The 20,013-nt window shown below is 35.0% G+C and overlaps 1 protein-coding gene across 1 annotated transcript; it reads left to right on the forward strand.

Moving 5' to 3' along the window:
• The first annotated feature begins 4,208 nt into the window (after positions 1-4,208).
• On the forward strand, positions 4,209-6,425 carry LOC114282896 (pentatricopeptide repeat-containing protein At4g14050, mitochondrial). Its single transcript, XM_028225666.2, has one exon. It carries the CDS (start codon positions 4,347-4,349, stop codon positions 6,219-6,221), a length of 1,875 nt encoding a protein of 624 aa, XP_028081467.2. The 5' UTR covers positions 4,209-4,346; the 3' UTR covers positions 6,222-6,425.
• The last annotated feature ends 13,588 nt before the right edge of the window (positions 6,426-20,013 follow it).

The raw sequence follows: 20,013 nt of genomic DNA on the forward strand, positions 1-20,013 counted from the left end.
AAATGAACAGAACGGGATTCCCTCCCGGGACGTTCGGGGACGTCTACAACATTGCAATATGACTTGTCAACTTGCCAAGTTGTTTTGGCATACATGCATCAGATGGATTTTGAACAATACAAGTGGCTCATTTTCATTAGACCAAATTGATGGCTTAAGCTCATTGGGCAAAATGAGTGGCAAGTTAGCCTATATAAATGGATGTAATCTTCAACTCCTGGGAGGGTATGCCTAAACTATTCTATTTACTTATTCAGTTTGATTTAGATATATGTTATCTAACTTCATCGTCGGAGTGCCCTCCGGTCGGCAACTGTCGGTCAAGAGGCACTAACTGTTTATTCTTTTTGTAGATTCAGAACAATGCGCCTCAATTCTTTGTTAATCTTTCTATTAATATATGTGGGATAATTTCTACTTCCACACACATTAAAAAACATAAATAACTATTTGCAATTAAAAAAAAAATTACCCTAAAAAAAATTAAGGAAAATTTTAAATATAAATAAACCTAAATCAATTTCAAAATATAACTCAGAACTTTTTTTCAAAACTCATAACCAAACAAATTTTCTCTTTTCAAAATTTATTTCAAAAATTTGTTTTTCAAAACACAACTCAAAATTCAAATTTCATTTAAAAAACTAAATCAAACGGATTATTTGTAAGATTTTTTTTTAATTTTTTTATTTTCAAACACAATATCTCTAAGATTGTTTCCATGAAACAACACAAAAGATTAATTTAAAAACATTAATTGTCCTAAAACATAACAATATAAAAAATACAAGATATCGTATGAAAGAACCAACTATTGATGGTACCAATTAAGTCATATCTCTAAAGATTGTTTCCACGAAACATAATAAAAAATTTATTTGGTTTAATTTTTTAAGTAAATTTTGAGTATAGAATTGTATTTTAAAAGATAAATTTTTAAAATAAATTTTGAATAGAGAAAACTTGTTTGGTTATGAGTTTTGAAAAGAATTTTGAGTTTCGAAAAGAATTTTGAGTTTCGAGTTATATTTTGAAATGGAAAATTTATTCATAAATCCTATATGGGGAATGTTGATCCATTTAGTTAGAAAAGTTTTCTTATGAACCAATTAGTCATTATTTTTTTTTTTATTTGTATTTATTTGACTTGGTATCATTTGAGTTTAAGTGAATGTCTTTTTGTGATTCATTTTTCTAATTTTCTAATTTGTTATGGGGATGAGAATGAAATTGTGAGACGTAGAAGATTCTTTTTAGAGAGATTGGTGGCAGAAATCTTGGTTGTCGAGCATGTAAATCTATATTTTGTTAGTGTGATTTTTTGGTGTTACATTAAAGAGTGCTACGTTTGGAAAAAAATACCCTAAAGAGTTTTTCTGTGCTACATTGACTGGAGCGTTACATTTGGAAAAAAAAATACACTGGGGAGTTTTTTTGAAATGTTACGTTATTACGTTTAAGAAAAATATATTAAAGAGTTTTTGTGTGTTACATTAATTGGAGTGCTACGTTTGAGAAAAGTACACTAAGAAGTTTTTTTTAGAATGCTACGTTAGAAAAAAGTATACTAAAGAGTTTTTTAGTGTATTATATTGGAGTGTTACGTTTTTCGACTATTACATTGAAATGTTACGTTTGGAAAAAGTCCATTAATGAATTTTTTTTTAAGTATTACATATAGTAATTTCAACATTTTGAGAAAACCAACATTTGTCACTCAACACATAACACATGCACGTTTATGTTTGACCCTTTATGTAATTTACAATAGAATGAGACCTTTGAGACTATAAGAAAAAAAGGAAGGACCAAATAATTCATAAGATTACTATTTGAAATTTATTGGCACTTCACCAATTTTAAAATTGTTTGGGTTTATTTATTTTTTTTAAATATTTAAAAATTTTCTTAATTTTATTTTTTTAGGGTAAATATTTATTTATTTTTTAAATGTACACTGTATTTATTACATTTATGCATTGTATTTTTTTTTAAATATTAAAAATTTGAATTTTTTTACTTTAAATATATAATTTTTATTTTTTAAATAATTTTTTTTTTGAATTTTTTTTTGAATTTTAAATAATTTTAGATCACCTATATATATCTAAATCATAGCAAATTATTTAGTTAATACTTAAAAAAAAGGGGTAAAACACTAATAAATCCCAAGTTTAGATAGTTTGAACCATTTAGTCCTGCAATTTATTTTGTAGACTGATTGATCCCATGTCAATGTTAATTACACTTGAGCTCACGAATGTAACGCATGGGTTGGTTATTTGGAGGAATATATTGACTGTTTAGATGATGTTATAGTTACCAAAAAGCCTAAAAGTATACTATAGCATTTTTTTCCTTTTTCCTCTATTGTGAACAAAACTAAAGCTCAAAAATGGGAACATCAACGTTTCCTTGACGATGTTGCAGTGTTGATCCTTAGTTTGTGTGAATTGAACGCTAGATTTGGGAACATTACACCTAGAATTCGTTATTTCCCAAATTACATTACAAAACCCCAAAAAAACCCTAGAAAATCATGGAAACCCTTTCTATCAAGTTTACAAAGGTGAAGCGACGTAGGTACTGAGACATCTTGGAGTACGATTAACATTGAGGACGTAACGTCGGCAATTTAAACTTAATCCGTCGACGGCATCATTGATCATGTGTTAGTGCGATGACAACAAGTATGTGTGTCTTTGATGTTAGTTTGGTTGTTTGTGGAACAATACGACATCAAGGTCAATACTCAAAATGGGTTTTTGTTTAATTGGTGCGTTATGTGGGGTTTTAGGTGATCTTGTTCACATTGCAGATTTGGGATTTACCATTGATTACAAATGTGATGTTGTGCATGTTTGTAATGTGACAGACACATGGTTTTGTTGGTTAATGTTGTAATATTTTCACGGGTTTGGGAGTTACCAGTGATTGCAAATGTGATGTTGTGCATGTATGTAATGTAACAGATGCATGGTGTTGTAGCTAATGTTTGTATGATTAGGTGTGTATTTTGTAATGTTGGGGGCTAGTGGGAGAATGTATGCCTAAAAGTGTTGGTGGGGTTTGGTGGTAATAGAGGGTAGTGGCTGTTAATTGTCAAGGATTGTCAGACTATGTCGATATTATGTTATGTAGTTGGTGTTTGGTGCTAATGTTATAGGTTGTTAGTGGGAGGCTTAATGGCACGACAATGTTATTTACGTAAATGTGAACATTATAACCCACACACCTCCCCAGAGAAACGCAAATGATTTAACGTCAATAATATAACACCAAACAAGTAGCATCAATAATCATTACAATCACTCATCGACATCCTTAAAAAAAAAAGAAGAAATGTTAAACCATACTTTATCCACATACACTCAATCCCCAAAAATAATAAAAAACATAATCACAATAAAGGACAAACTAGTAAACTCAAATATTACTAAATCAAATCGATAATACATACTACAAATAAAAAAGACTATTTGGTTTATAAAAAAACATTTAAGACTATGGACTAACATTTTCCCAAATGGGAACTATGAGTAATATTTCCTAAAAAAATGACAAAATATTTTTCTTCAAAAATAAAAATAAAAATTATTTTTTCAAAAATCTAAAATATAATTTAAAAAAACAAAATAAAAAATATATTTTTTAAATGTAAAATTATTTAACAAAATTGATATCGTTGAAACTACATGGATTAATCAAGTAATAATCCCAATACACAATAGTGTAGTTCAAATAGCAGATTGACAAGCTTTTGTTCACTTTATTGGGTATTTTTTGAAAAAAAATAAAAATAAAAATTATTGACTTATTAACTTATGAAAAATACTTAGTTGTCGATGGTTCGAATGTGTTAAAATAATGTCGTTTTACAATGACGTCGTTTTGACACATTAGAGCAATGAAATTTCGACCCACTTAACATTGTTGTTAACTTATTTAATTCATATTATTTTTTTATTTTTTTTACACATTTTTTAATGATACGCTGTTAAATTTAATAAATAAATAAATAAATAAAAAGCAGCTTCCAAAATAGGCCTTAATAAACAGTAATGTTAGGGATTATAAAAAAATATCATGTAAATGATTATAAAAGATTCTCTATCTTTAGATTATCCATATAATAAAACATCATACATTAATTACACACTAAGAGAAAAAAAATCTTCGTGATGAATTTTTTGATATATTTTCGATGATCTTTAGTATTATTGCTTAATAAATTGTTGCAGTTGGACTTGGAGCTACTCCCAAGCGACCATGGCTCTGATGCACTTTTGGCAAAGCTGTTAATCAGCTTCATCTCCTCCTGCGAGCCAGACTCTAAAACTACATTTATGACAAAACCCATACTTCCAATCCACCTCAAGTTCTTGAGAAATTGCCCAAAGCTCAGTTGCCAGCAACTTCAATTCTGTGCCAGAAACCAAACCCCTTCTCAAGGCAAAAAACTGCATGCCCACTTAATCAAATCAGGTTTAGACCAATGTGGTACTCTTCCCAACAACCTCCTTGACATGTACGGCAAATGTGGTCTCATTCAAGACGCCCTTCAATTGTTCGACGAAATGCCCCACAGAGACCTAATTTCATGGGCTTCACTTCTCACTGCCCACAACCAAGCCAATATCCCCCATCGTACTATCACCTTGTTCCCCAAAATGTTCGCTCTTGATGGGTTAAAACCAGATCATTTTGTCTTCGCTTGCCTCGTCAAGGCCTGTGCTAGCTTGGGTGCCTTAAAGCTGGGTAAACAAGTCCATGCTGGATTTTTATTATCGCTGTTTTGTGATGATGATGTTGTTAAGTCCTCCCTCGTTGATTTATATGCTAAATGTGGGTTACCAGATAGTGCACGTTTAGTTTTCGATTCAATTTCTAGGAAAAATTCAGTTTCTTCGACGGCTATGATTTCTGGGTATGCCCGAAGTGGACGAAAATTGGAAGCTGTTGAACTCTTGCGTGGTATGGCGGAGAAGAATTTGTTTTCTTGGACGGCTTTGATATCTGGGTTGGTACAGAGTGGACAATGGATTGATGGGTTTAATCTCTTCATTGAAACGAGGAGAGAAGGGGTTGATATTGTAGACCCTTTTATTCTTTCGAGCATTGTTGGAGCCTCAGCTAATTTAGCAGCGATGGAGCTTGGAAAACAGATTCATTGCTTAGTTTTATCTCTTGGTTATGAATCTAGTTTATTTGTTAGTAATGCACTTGTTGATATGTATGCTAAATGTAGTGACATACTAGCAGCAAAAACCATTTTTGATACTATGTGCCGAAGAGATATAGTTTCTTGGACTTCAATTATAGTTGGGATGGCCCAGCATGGACAAGCAAACGAATCATTGTCTCTGTATGATGAGATGATTTCAGCTGGATTAAAGCCAAACAAAGTGACATTCGTGGGACTCATATATGCTTGTAGCCATGTCGGGTTAGTTAGCAAAGGTCGTTATCTTTTCAAATCCATGGTTGAGGATTACAAATTAAGTCCTTCTCTGCAGCATTACACATGCTTATTGGATCTTTTTAGTCGATCAGGGCACCTTGATGAGGCTGAGAACCTCCTCAAGACAATGCCATTCAAGCCTGATGAGGCTGCTTGGGCTGCTTTATTAAGTGCTTGCAAGCGCCATGGGAATACCCAAATGGGAGTTCAAGTTGCTAATCATCTGTTGAGCTTAGAACCCAAAGATCCGTCAACTTATATTCTGTTATCTAATACTTATGCTGGTGCTTCTATGTGGGAGAATGTATCTAAGGTTAGGAAGCTGATGGGTGTCATGGAATTTAAAAAAGAACCCGGTTATAGTTGTATTGAGTTAGGAAAAGAGAGCCTTGTGTTCTATGCTGGAGAGACATATCATCCTATGAAAGACGAGATATTTGGTTTGCTTAAAGAGTTGGATGAAGAGATGAAGAGAAGAGGTTATGTTCCTGATACTAGTTTGGTTTTACACGACATGGAACAGCATGAGAAGGAAAGACAACTATTTTGGCATAGTGAGAGGTTAGCTGTTGCTTATGGGTTGCTTAAGACTGTTCCTGGGACAGTTATAAGGATAATGAAGAATCTCCGTGTTTGCGGTGATTGCCATGCTGTTCTAAAACACATTTGTAGCATTGTGAAAAGGGAAATTATTGTTCGTGATGCCAATCGATTCCACCATTTTGTGGATGGTAGATGTTCGTGTCGCGACTTTTGGTGATTGCGATTTTGGTTGTAAAGCTATGCTGCTTCTAAATGTAAAGAGGAATCGAAAACAATCATTTAATTACAAATTTTGTAATTAGTTTTGTGGTTAATTTGGTGCGAATGGTATTGTCGCATTAGTAACCATCAATTCTAGAAATATAAATTTTACTTATCCTATGAAGTTATATTAGCAAAACTTAAATATAAAATTTTTTAATTAGTAATTTTGTCTTAGGCTCATTTTAGAAAGTGGGTTAAAAGTCAACTTTTAACCCACTTCTCATCTCACATAAAAAAAGTCAAACAGTTAAAAAAGTCAAAAGAATTAATTTTTAACCATCTTTTCAAAACACTCTTAACGTCTTTTGGCTTTTTTTTTATAGCTAAAATTAAAAAAAAAAAAAAACTAAAATATTCAATAAGACAAAATGTCACATCAAACTCATAATTATTTCACTTTTTTCTTCACAAATATTACATTCAACTATAAAAAAATTGAACTATTTTTCTAAATACTAAAATAGACAAAAATTAAAATAATTAACTTCCTAAATGAAGTCATAATATAAAAATTCATATGGACCCACATAAATCTTTTGCGTAGAGACTCAAATAAGATAAGAGTCGTGCAGGACTATCAATTTGCAAGCATCAGCGAGATCGCCAAGATGGGAGGTGAGAATGAGTGGTTGGGATATATATGTTTGGGATAATATATATAGACTTTTTTTTAAAAAAAAATTATGCAATTTAATAAAGGAAGAAGATAAGTTAGAATTCAAAAAAAGTTTGAAAATTATTTAGAGCAGTTGCTCAATATGAAATTTACATTTAACTGTTTATGTTGGTGCTAAAGTAGTTTCATACCCGAATTGGTTATTTTAGTTGGACGTTTTAGTTTTTTGAATTTTTACAAAAGGACATGTAAAAAAAAGTAATGAAAGTAATGTGGTTTGGTGTTTTGTTTTAGGGGCAGCTTGTCTTTAGTCCACTGGACGGTATTGTTAGGCTTTTGGGGCCTATCATAGGTCTTGTTTCAATAATTCGAACCGTGAAATGTGTAGACCTCGTCGAGCTTTTTATTCTTGAAAAAAATCACATTAATCGGATATCGATAGCTATTTGATCGAATCACATTTTTATCAACTATTTATTTTGAAAATTATATTTACCGTTGACAGAATCTGATCCGATCAAGTAACTATCGATATCAATCAATGTGATGTTTTATAAGGATAAAGTATTTGATAAGTTCTACACATTAAACGATTCAAATTATCAAAACGGGACCCGTAAAAACCCCCACAGACTGAACAACATACTATAATCTAATCACGGACTGAAGAGAAGTCTAGTCTTATTTTATTGGCTATTTTAGTATGGCATAATCCATCCCAAAAAGGTGTTATGGCAAATGCTAATAAGTATTTCCAGACACTAATTAAATATTGATATTGAAATTAAAAAATGTTTTAAAAAAAAGTAAGAATATTAAAATTTTATGAAATTCATGAAAAACATTTTAAAATGAAAGAAAAACATCTCATACTCTTTTATGGATTAATCAGTGAAAAGTTTATTCTTACAGGCCAGGCATTATTTGGTCTAATATTTAATTTTTTTTATGATAAAGACAAGCATTGAAAAATTATCAGAAAAGTTGTTAGTGCCAAAAAAGTCATCGAAAATTGATCAGAAAGTTGGCAGCAGTGGCAGTGAGGTAAACATATAGGTGATATTGAATAAATAAGTGAATAGATATGTAACATGTATATAGATAGAAATATTTGAATATATATAGCTGGACAAATAGGTGATACATGTACAAATATGTGGTAGTTAAACAAATAGACAGATAGATAAGATTTGAATAAAAAGTATGTTTTGGGACAGCTAATGTTGTTTTGGCCCAAAAAAATTTAAATTTTGGTCTATTGGCCTAAGAATTTCAAAAATGAACTTCGGACCTGAATGGTTTTTTTTATTATTATTGTCTTAATCTCGCGCCCTAAGTGCACACAGAATAACATCAATAAATTTAGTATTTTAATAAGGCAAATGCTAGCAAGTACTCCCTAGTCATTGTTTAATGTTAGAAAGTGAGTAAAAAGCATTTTGAAAATATATGAAAATCTTAAAAAGTATATTGATTTTAATAAAAAACGAATTGTGTTTTTAAATTTTTATATCTATTATTTGTGTCCAATGAATCTTGTTAACAAGACATTTTTAATAATTGAACATACAATGAAGTTATTCTTTGGATTCAAAAAAATCCCAGTAGAGATTTTTGTTGGCCAAATCTTATGTAGTATTATTATTAAATAATGATGAGTTTGAGATTTTGCTATCCTATTTGACGCATAAAACAATCACTAGTTCTTATCTGTATTTCCAAAGACTGCATTGTAAAAAAACTGCCTCTGAATTCAAGTTGCCTTTAAACTTAAATTATTCCAAAGAACTTTATAAAACTCGTTAGCATTAGATCATCTTTCAATCGTTTTTGCATTTTACTAGGGAGGAATTTTTCAAGTTGAAAGTCAAATTTGACTCACATTAGAAAAGAAAAAATAGTCAGAATAGAGAAATAGAATGATTCAGATTTATCACCTCTATCCAAGAGTATTAATGTTTAAATTACATGTTCATACTGTATGATTTATATGCCATCATTCATTAATCAAGTAAATCAAGTAAATTGAGATTTATTATTAGAAGAAAAAAAAATTTAGTCAAAATATCAAAATTTATGACTCATTTAATTGGTGATAAAACTAAGTGAATTTTACTTCCAATAGTAAAATTCATGAGGTCTCTTTGAAAAATCAACTTTGTTAGTATTTGATTTAAAATACTGGTTCGTTGATAGTATCCATGAATATTTTTAAAATTAGAAGAGAAAAGAAAACTGACTTCCTAAATAAAATAATATATAATAATGTGGAGACATAATTTTTGAATGATAACACGTGGCCGAGGTGTCACCAAAGTGCCAGCTGAGGTGCCACGTGTCCTGATCATGATGCTGAGATCATTTCGCCTAGGCTGAGGTTATCTGCGAAGATATCGGAATCCGGGATAAGCAGATAAGGGACAAAAGTCTTAAAATGAGAGAGAACTTCAGTTTGGGTAAAGACAAGACTCTTAGAGAGTTAATCCTAACCCTACTGGGAGTCCAAGATTAGCAGTAACTCTAAATCCATTAGAGTTAGGCTTCTATTGGGATTAGGATTGTGTTAGCTATAAAAGGGAGGCACCCCATGGGTCTAAGGTACGCTTTTTTATATTCTGAATAGTAAGTTAAGCACTTTTGCTATCTTTGAGAGATATTTTACTGACTTGATCGTCGGAGTGTCCCCGGATGGACGAATCACCGCCGAAATCTCTTTTTTTTGTTGACAGGTCGTTCAGGTTTAATTTATTCTACCAGTGCTCTCCAGCTAAGTACTAGTTTGGCAGTGTGGTCAGAAATCAACACACACAAATAATATGGTCATTTCTTGATAATATGTATGATACTCTCAAATTTAAAAGTGAAAAAATACTTGATAAGAACAGACCGATTGAAATTAAAGAATTTAAATTGATAAAATTAGAAATTTAATTTAATTTAATTTAATTTAATTTTTTTTTTTGGTTATAAGATTCAAATTCTAATTTTTTTCATCAAATTTTTTAGTAATTACGGCCAATCAAGGCTTTAGTCAAATTCGTAAAGAATAAGTTTGACATCATTTACAATTTTATTCATAATAATATGATAACAAATATGTTAATTTTTAATTTATTATATATTTAATAATAATAGGTCCAACTCTCAGGATCTTACTATAAAAATTTATTAACACAAATATATAAATCTCTAACCTTACTGATTGATAAAAGGCCCTCACACCTTACTTTTTTCATCGATTGATGCCCGCACACTTTGCTTTCATCGATTAATTTGCGTCTCTATCTTAAAATGTTAACCTTTGATGGTGACAATATCCAATGATTAATCAATGAGAACTTGTCAAACAATCATCTGTATCCACATCATTAATCCTATACCTCACCCAGTTTAATTTAATCCACAAGCGCCACAAGGTGCACAAACAGAATCACCGTTGTCCACATACGTGGAGCAATCACAATCGTCTATGACACCAGATAAGGATGGGTAAGGAAAACTATCAGAACAATTCATTACAGTGGATACATCCCCTCTGGACATACTCAATATTCTGTATGAAAATAAGGTCAAGTTTGGCATATTTTAAATAATTCATCTTTTTATCTTTTTTCTATCACATCACCTCTCTATTTTTTTATCCTAAAAAAATAAAAAGTATACTTATTTAGGTCATCCCAAAAATAAATAATTCTATATATTCGTTCAAAATAAACATTTATCAAAATAATTTATTATTTCAAAAGGTCATGTTAATGATCACTCATTAGTGACTAAATAATACTAAAACAATTAAAATTTTAATTTTAATAAATATTAATAAATATATATTTTATATACTTATATCAATTTTAATTTCTGATTATTAGATGATAATTAAAAAAATTTATTTAAAAATACCACTCTTAAGCCTTTTCAATATCACTTTTCTATATAATTTTTTTATTAGTAAATTATTTTAAACATAACTAAAAATATACAAATTAAAATTATAGATTACTTTTTACATAATAATGCGACTTATAAATATTCATTTGCAAATAAAATATTTATAAAAATGATATTAACTTACAAGAATAATAATATTATCACATCTATATGATGAGATTTTTTGTAAAATATTATTATATATAAATAAAAAAATTAAATTATTTTCTTAAACATGAAAAAAATCACATTAAAATGTGATCAAAAAAGAAATGCATAATATTTTCTTCTGTAGCTTGAAGGTTTTATTTTATTTTTTTTCCTTAAAGATCTATTATGTATTTTGATATATTTATTGAAAGATTTATTGTCGAATGTACAATATATTTAAGTCGAAAAATTTATTAAGAAATCATCTTTTAAGTACTTATATCTCAATTAATTGATAACATATCATTATATTCTAATAAGTCCTATTATTTAGACATTTGATCCAATAAATCCTAATTATCATATTTAATATATTTTATGAATAATTTTACCTTTATAAATATTTTTTTTAATCCTTTAAAAAAATTTTTTTGGAACAAAATCTTTTAATAATTTGGTAATGTGAACATTCATGTTTGACAGTGTGAATTATTGGAAAAGTTACCGACGCCAAAAAAGTCATCGAAAATTGATTAGAAAGTCGGCAACAATGGTGGTGAGGCAAACATATTGGGTGATATTGAATAAATAAGTGAATAGATATGTGACATGTGTATAGATAGAAACATTTGAACATATAGCTGGATAAATTTGTGATACATGTATAAATATGTGACATTTAAACAAATAGACAGATAGGTAAGATTTGAATAAAAATGATGTTTTGGATCGAAGGAGGACGGCCACTCCGCCTAACACTCGGGTGCAGGTCTGTCTTATTTGTCTTATTAGTGATCGTCTTTCATTGGAGGAGGACGACCACTACGTCTGACACTAAAATGTAGGTCTGTCATGTGTAGGCCTTGTCTCTCTATACCTCCATGTCTCTACGTTCTGTTCAGACAGAGGGAGAGGAGTAGAGTTGTTTGTCTCTTGTGAGCCTAAGAAAAATCTTCAATGAATCGGCCTTCTTTAAGTTGGGCTACTCCAGAGTGGTTGTCCAACCAGGAGGTCCAACATGTTGCTCAGCCCACCTCAGAGTGGTTGTCTATCCATCCAGGAGGTCTACTATGTTGCTCAACCCATTTTGGAGTGATGCTCGTACGTTGGGCCAAACTCCTATGATTGTCTTGCTTCGAAGCAAGTGTTAGCCATAGGGCCGAGGTCCAACCTAGCTCAACCTCAGAGTGAGCATCACATTGGGCCTAACACCAAGACTTGATTAATTTTTATCCATTTCATTTGCCCCCTGGCTTGCGCTTTATGTTTAGCGAAGTGGAAGCCAATTTCGTCACCAACTTCGAAGTTTGGTTAGTCACAACTTGATTTGAGCTTCACGGGTTGGATTCAAAATTATTGTTCGACCCAAAATTATTGTTCGGCCCAAAATTATTCAAAATTATGAAGTGGGTAAAAATTAATCAAGTCTTGGTGCTAGGCCCAATGTGATGCTCACTCTGAAGTTGAGCTAGGTTGGACCTCGGCCCTGTGGCTAACACTTGCTCCGAAGCAAGACAATCATAGAAGTTTGGCCCAATGTACGAGCGTCACTCCAAAGTGGGCCGAGCAACATGGTGGACCTCCTGGTTGGACAACCATTCTGGAGTAGACTAACTTAAAGAAGGCTGATTCATTGAAGATTTTTCTTAGGCTCACAAGAGACAAACAACTCTGCTCCTCTCCCTTTGTCTGAACAGAATGTGGAGACATGGAGATATAGAGGGACAAAGCGTACACATGACAGACCTACATCTGAGTGTCAGGCGGAGTGGTCGTCCTCCTCCAATGAGAGACGATTACTTATAAGACAAATAAGACAGACCTACTCTCGAGTGTCAGGCGGAGTGGTTGTCCTCCTCCAATGGGAGATGACCACGAATAAGACAAATCGAACAAATGGCGGAGAGAAAAGGTCTTGGAGGACAAGCAACCTTCTCCTATAAAAGGTGAGCACTATTCATTCTCAAGGGATCCGAAATCCACACACTTAACATATATACACTCTTTGTATTCTCTCTTCTTGATCTCCTTGAGTCCCAGACTTTACCATCGGAGGGGTTTTCGACCAAACCTCGGTCGGACAGCCTCACCGTATGTTACTCTGTGCAGATCTTCAATTCCTAGAGCACGTTGTTTATCTACGAAGTTCAACCCTTCTTCATAGTGAGGAAATCACCCCCGCACAATTGGCGCCGTCTGTGGAAAAACCACTGCTTGCCCCATGTCGAACTCTGGCGATGGGAATCGAAGATATACCATATTCTGGGTTACTAGAGAGGACTCCAATGACGGAGAGGACCAAAGATAAGGGTTTGGCATTTCCTTCAGCACACGATGACCCTATGGGCTATGACGATCAGACACCCAACACAGCAGAGCGATGCCGTGTCATTGCCGTCGAATTGTCTCAGCTTCTTTTTGTTGAGAGAGACCACCATGATCGCATCATTGACTCAATGGGTTTGGAGATCACTAAGCTCGCACCTAATTAATACAGTTCATGACGACCCCCACGGAGCCAAGAAAGTCCACTAGAGGACCGTCGTGAAGGAGACGTACTCCTTCGCCGCCTCACAAGGAGCACTCCAGCCGTGGCCCTACTCGTGGAGAATGTAGCCGGTCAATTCCAGTGCGCAGTGAAAGGGCTAGCAGTCGGACAGATAACCTCTGAAAAAATAACCTACAAGAGGATTCTCATAAAGGCAAAGGACCGTCAGTCGCCTATCCGAAACTCTTTCTTACCGTCACTACGAGCGGCCGCACGATCTGAGAAGTTGGCTAAACGACAACAGAGAAGAGGAAAGATGGCTATGTAAAGAAGAGGAGCATTGGCGAGATAGAGAAGATGAGCGTTGGCTTGACAGGGAGAGGGACCACTTGGATCGGTCCGTACACCAATGAGAGCGTCGTGCTTTGGATCAGTTGGTGGCCACCCCCTTCTCCGCTCTGCCTTGAGATTGAAGCTGTAGAAGCTCTCTCGAAGTACAGTCCGTCAAAATGCATGCCCTAGTCCCTTGGTCACGAATAGGGCGCCAAGTGGTATAACTTGGTGGAATTTGTGCCAAGTATCGTTACTTGAAAGCATGGTCCATGGTAACAACTTGCACTTAACAAAAAGCCAAGTTACACTCTCTGATAAGTTTCTTTTTCATGTGTTGTACATATTTCACTCAACAATTGAGCAAGCATGGGTTACGGGTCTTAACCTACGCCCCAGCCCGAAAGCTCGGCCCTTTGGTCGGAATAGGGTGCCAAGTGGTATAGCTTGGTGGAAGTTGTGCCAAGTATCATTATTTGAAAGCATGGTCCATGATAATAACTTGCGCTTTACAAAGAGTCAAGCTACACTCTCCAATGAGTATAACTTGCCCAAAATTTTCTAAGGCACAAAGCCTAGTCTGACCGATGAGATGCCCCGTTCGCCTTTAAAACTTTTGATCGGCTAGGGGCATGGAAAATTCTTTCCTCAAAAATTTTCGAAGGCACAGAGCATGGTCTGACCAATCAATCACCCTGTTTGGTCTTGGAGCCTCTGCTCGAATAGGGGGCATAAAAAGTTCTTTTTTCAAAAAATTTCTAAGGCATGAAGCTTGGTCTAACTAACCAGACGCCTCACTCAACCTAGGAGCCTCTGCTCGGTCGGGGGCATGGAAAGTTTTGTTTCTTAAATTTTCCTGAGACACGATGCCTGGCCTGACCGATCAGACGCCCTACTTGCCTTCGGAGCCTCTATTTGGCCGAAGAGCACGGAGCCCAATTTGACCGAGCAGATAACCCTTATTGCCAAGAATCTTCTGCTCGGCTAGGGGCAAGACAACTGACTTCAGTTAAGGCCAAACGGACAATTTTGCAAGGTTCCCCTATTACTGCTCGACCGGAAGAGCAACTTGACTTTTCAAAGGCATAAGGTGAAGTCTGGCCGAACAACCAACAATGTAGGGTTACATCCTTGATACTTAGTTAGAGGGCAAACAACATAAACATAAAGAAATTGAAAGTGCAAGTTACAAGTCTAACACTTGGCAAATTTCAAAAATACTTCATTAATTTAAAGTTTCATTACAAAAAAAGGAGCTTAGCTTAGTGAAGGTGCTACGAAGCGGAAGAGCTACGAAAAGGAATGAACAACAGAAGTTGGTTAGACGCCTAACACTTGGGCCAAGCAACAGAAGTTAGAGATACACCCAACATTTGGGCCGACCAATATAAGTTGGTCAGACGCCCAACACTTGGGCCGAGCAACAGAAGTTGGTTAGACGCCCAACACCCATTCCGAAATGGGCCGAGCAACAGAAGTTGGTCAGACGCCCAATGCCCACTCTGAAGTAGATCGAGCAACAAGAGTTGATTGGATACCCAACGCCTACTCTGAAGCACGCCTTGAGCAACAGAGGTTGGTTGGACGCCCAACGCCCATTTCGAAGTGGGTCGAGCAACAAAAGTTAGTCGGATGTCCAATGTTTGGACAAAACAACAGAGGTTGGTTGGATGCCGAATGCCCACTCTGAAGCGCGCCAAGCAATGAAAGTTGGTTGGACTCTGAACATCCACTTCGAAGTAGGCCGAACAGCAGAAGTTGGTCAAACGCCCAACGCTTGGGCCAAGCAATAGAAGTTAGTTAGACACCTAAAGCTTGAGCCGAGCAACGGAAGTTGATTGGACGCCCAACACCCATTCCGAAGTGGGCCGAGCAACAGAAGTTGGTCGGATGCCCAATGCTCACTCTGAAGTAGACCGAGCAACAAGAGTTGGTTAGACGCCCAACGCCTGGGCTGAGCAACAGATGTTGGTTGGATACCCAATGCTTATTCTGAAGCACGCCTCGAGCAACAGAGGTTGGCTGGACATCCAATGCCCACTCTTAAGTGGGCTGAGCAACGGAAGTTAGTCGGACACCCAATGCTCAATCTGAAGTGGACCGAGCAACAAAATTTGGTCGAACGCCCAATGCCTGGGCCGAGCAACAGAAGTTGGTCGGACGCCCAACGCTTCAACCAAGCAACAGCAGTTGGTTGGATGCCCAATGCCTACTTTGAAGCGCACCGAGCAACGGATGTTGATTGGACGCCCAACACCTATTCCGAAGTGGGCCGAGCAACAAAAGTTGGTCGGACACCTAATGCTCACTTTGAAGTGGACCGAGCAACAAAAGTTGCTTGGATGCCCAATGCTTGGGCCGAGCAATAGAAGTTGGTTGGATGCCCGATGCTTGGACCAAGAAACAAAAGTTGCTTGGACGCCCAACGCTCGGGCCAAGTAGCAGAAGTTGGTCAGACGCCCAACGCTTGGGCCGAGCAACAAAAGTTGGTCAGACACCCAACGACTGGGTCGAGTAGCAGAAGTTGGTCAGACACCCAATGCTTAGGCCGAGCAACAAAGGTTGGTTGGATGCCCAACACCCACTTTGAAGCACACCGAGCAACGGAGGTTGATTGGATATCCAACACCCATTTCGATGTAGGCTAAGCAATGAAAGTTGGTCGAACGCTCAATGCTCACTCCGAAGTGGACCAAGCAACAGAGGTTGATTGGACACCTAACATCCACTCCAAAATGGACCGAGCAAAGGAAGCGGGTCAAAACTAGCTAAGGCAAAACCGAGTTTCATAGCTCGAGTAAACAACCAAAAGATTGACAATAAACAAAGTTGGAAGTGCAACATTCTACCAAATAAATACACTACAAACAACAAACAAAGGTCGAAGGAGTGCAGTGCCTGACGAGAGTCAATATTATCGAAGTTGATACCAAGACTATAATGACTATGTAGTAGACAACTCTCAAGATAAGAGGTGCTAAGGTTGACAGTAGCTTAGTGGTAGAGCAACCAAATTAAAAAATGCAAACTCGCAACGCCAAAGCTGCTAGGGCTGACCAAGCAACTCGGTGATGAAAAATAAAAACTATGCAAACAAGCTTCTACGGCCGACTAACTAAGTGATAGATAATTCTTAAGCCAAAGGTAAAATGACCGACCAATATATGAAGAAACGAGCTGAACAAATAAACGTGCTAATCATGTCCAAACAAGAAAATGGTGCAGGATCCGCATGACCGAGCAATGTTAGCAAGCTATGCTTCGAGACTGAACAAAGTGGAGGGGCAGGACTTGGCCGACCAAGCATTGAGACTAACACCAATTTATCTCCTACAAGTAGGACCGAGCAAAAAGATAGCGAATATGTCTTTCAAATTAGAACAAAGTTGTGATAAAGCACACTTGGCCTGCTTTGAAGCGTCGCTGTGTTGCTCGGCCCAGTCAACGAACACCGCAAATATATATATATATATATACTATTCTGCATATATATTTTCAAGTCAAGCAACGACGCTCGTCCGACTGAGAAAGAACTGAGCTAGGCAATTACGAGATTTATGATGATGCACATGTTCGGTTTGGGGACACCACCAAGCTACGAAATACTGAGCAAAAACCAAGCTAAACCCAACACAATCTTGAATCCAACCCGTGAAGCTCAAATCAAGTTGTGACTAACCAAATTTCGAAGTTGGTGACAAAATTGGCTTCCACTTCGCTAAACGTAAGCGCAAGCCAGGGGGAAAATGAAGTGGGTAAAAATTAATCAAGTCTTGGTACTAGGCCCAATGTGATGCTCACTTTGAGGTTGAGTTAGGTTGGACCTCGGCCTTATGGCTAACACTTGCTTCGAAGCAAGAGAATCATAGGAGTTTGGCCCAACGTACGAGCGTCACTCCAAAGTGAGCCGAGCAACATGGTGGACCTCCTGGATGGATAGATAACCACTCCGATGTGGGCTAAGCAACATGTTGGACCTCCTGGTTGGACAACTACTTTGGAGTAGACCAACTTAAAGAAGGCCGATGTATTGAAGATTTTTCTTAGACTCACAAGAGACAAACAACTCTGCTCCTCTCCCTCTGTCTGAACAGAATGTGGAGACATGGAGATATAGAGGGACAAGGTGTACAAATGACAGACCTACATTTGAGTGTCAGACGGAGTGGTTGTCCTCCTCCAATGAGAGACGATCACCAATAAGACAAATAAGACAGACCTGCACCCGAGTGTCAGGCGGAGTGGCCGTCCTCCTCCAATGGGAGACGACCATGAATAAGACAAATCCAACAAATGGCGGAGAGAGAAGGTCTTGGAGGACAAGCAACCTTCTCCTATAAAAGGTGAGCACTATTCATTCTCAAGGGATTCGAAATCCACACACTTAACATATATACACTCTTTGTATTCTCTCTTCTTGATCTCCCTGAGTCCCTAACTTTACTATCGGAGGGGTTGCCGACCAAACCCTAGTCGGGCAGCCTCACCGTTTGTTAGTCTGTGCAGATCTTCAATTCCCAGAGCACGTTGTTCACCCATGAAGTTCAACCTTTCTTCATAGTGTAGAAATCACCCCGCACAAATAATGTTCTTCTAATCCAAAAAATTTTAAATTTTGGTCTATTGGCCTAAGAATTTCAGAATTGAACTTGGACCTGAATGGTTTTTTGTTATTATCATTGTCTCAATCTTGCGCCCTAAGTGCACATAGAATAACATCAATAAATTTAATATTTTAATAAGGCAAATGCTAGCAAGTGCTCCCTAGGCATTGTTTAATGTTAGAAAGTGAGTAAAAAATATTTTGAAATTACATGAAAATCTTAAAAAGTTTATTGATTTTAATAAAACTATATTGAATTTAATAAAAAATGTATGGTGTTCTTCAATTTTTTTAATCTATTATTTGTGTCCAATGAATCTTGTTAACAAGACCTTTTTAATAATTGAACATACAATAAAGTTATTCTTTGGATTCAAAAAAATCCCCCAATAGAGATTTTTTGTTGGCCAAATCTTATATAGTATTATTAAATAATGATGAGTTTGAGGTTTTGCTATCCTATTTGATGCGTAAAACAATCACTAGGAGACTTTGTACATTTGTAGTTCTTATCTGTGTTTCCAAAGACTGCATTATAAAAAAAAAAAACTGCCTCTGAATTCAAGTTGCCCTTAAACTTAAATTATTCCAAAGAACTTTATAAAACTCGTTAGCATCAAATCATCTTCCACTCAATCATTTTTGCATTTTTACGAGGGAGGAATTTTTCAAGTCGAAGTCAAATTTGACTCTCATTGAAAAAGAAAAATAATCTGAATAGAGAAATAGAGTGATTCAAATTTATCATATCTATTCATGAGTTTTAATGTTTAAATTGAGAGTTCATATGGTATGATTTATATGCCACCATTCGTTAATCACGTATATGAGGTAAATTGAGACTTATTAGTAGAAGGAAAAAAATTTACTCAAAATATCAAAATTTACAACTCATTTAATTGTTGATAAAACTAAGTGAATTTTACTTCTAATAGTAAAATTCATGATGTCACTTTTAAAAATCAACTTTGTTATTTGATTTAAAATGCTGGTTGGTTGATAGTATCTATGAATATTTGAAAAATTAGAAGAAAAATGAATACGGACTTCCTAAATAAAATAATGTATAATAATATGGTCATTTCTTGATAGTATCTATGAACTCTCAAAATAAAAGTGAGAAAATACTTGATAAAAACAAACAGATTGAAAATAAAGAATTTAACGTGATAAAATTAGGAATTAATTTTTTTTTTTGTTATATGATTCAAATTCTTTTCTTTTTTTTTTTAATTATAATTTACCTTCTTTACTTATTAGTATGTCATCAAATTTTTTAGTAATTGCGGCCAACAACGGCTCTAGTCAAATTCATAAAGAAAAATGTTTGACATCTTGAAAAAGTGTTCATAATTTTATTTATAATGATATGGCAAGATATATGTCAATTTTTAAATTATTACATATTTAATAATAATAGATCCAACTCTCATGTCACTACTTTATTGTGAGTGAATTTATTACTCATTCCGTCCTAAAATATTAATTTCTTATTTTATTTTGTATTGTCTTAAAATACTAATTTCTTTTTAAAAATTAATGATTAAAATAATATAAAGTTCTTATTTTATCATTCTTTTAAATCCATTAAAAATATAAAAACTACAATTATGATCATTAATATTCTTAAA

The sequence above is a fragment of the Camellia sinensis genome, chromosome 6 (assembly GCF_055761805.1).
Source record: "Camellia sinensis isolate YWXY chromosome 6, ASM5576180v1, whole genome shotgun sequence".
NCBI classification, from domain to species: Eukaryota; Viridiplantae; Streptophyta; class Magnoliopsida; order Ericales; family Theaceae; genus Camellia; species Camellia sinensis.

Bases quoted from the DNA above. Each gene is read 5' to 3' on its own strand.
- LOC114282896 (XM_028225666.2), top strand. From the start codon at position 4,347: ATGACAAAACCCATACTTCCAATCCACCTCAAGTTCTTGAGAAATTGC.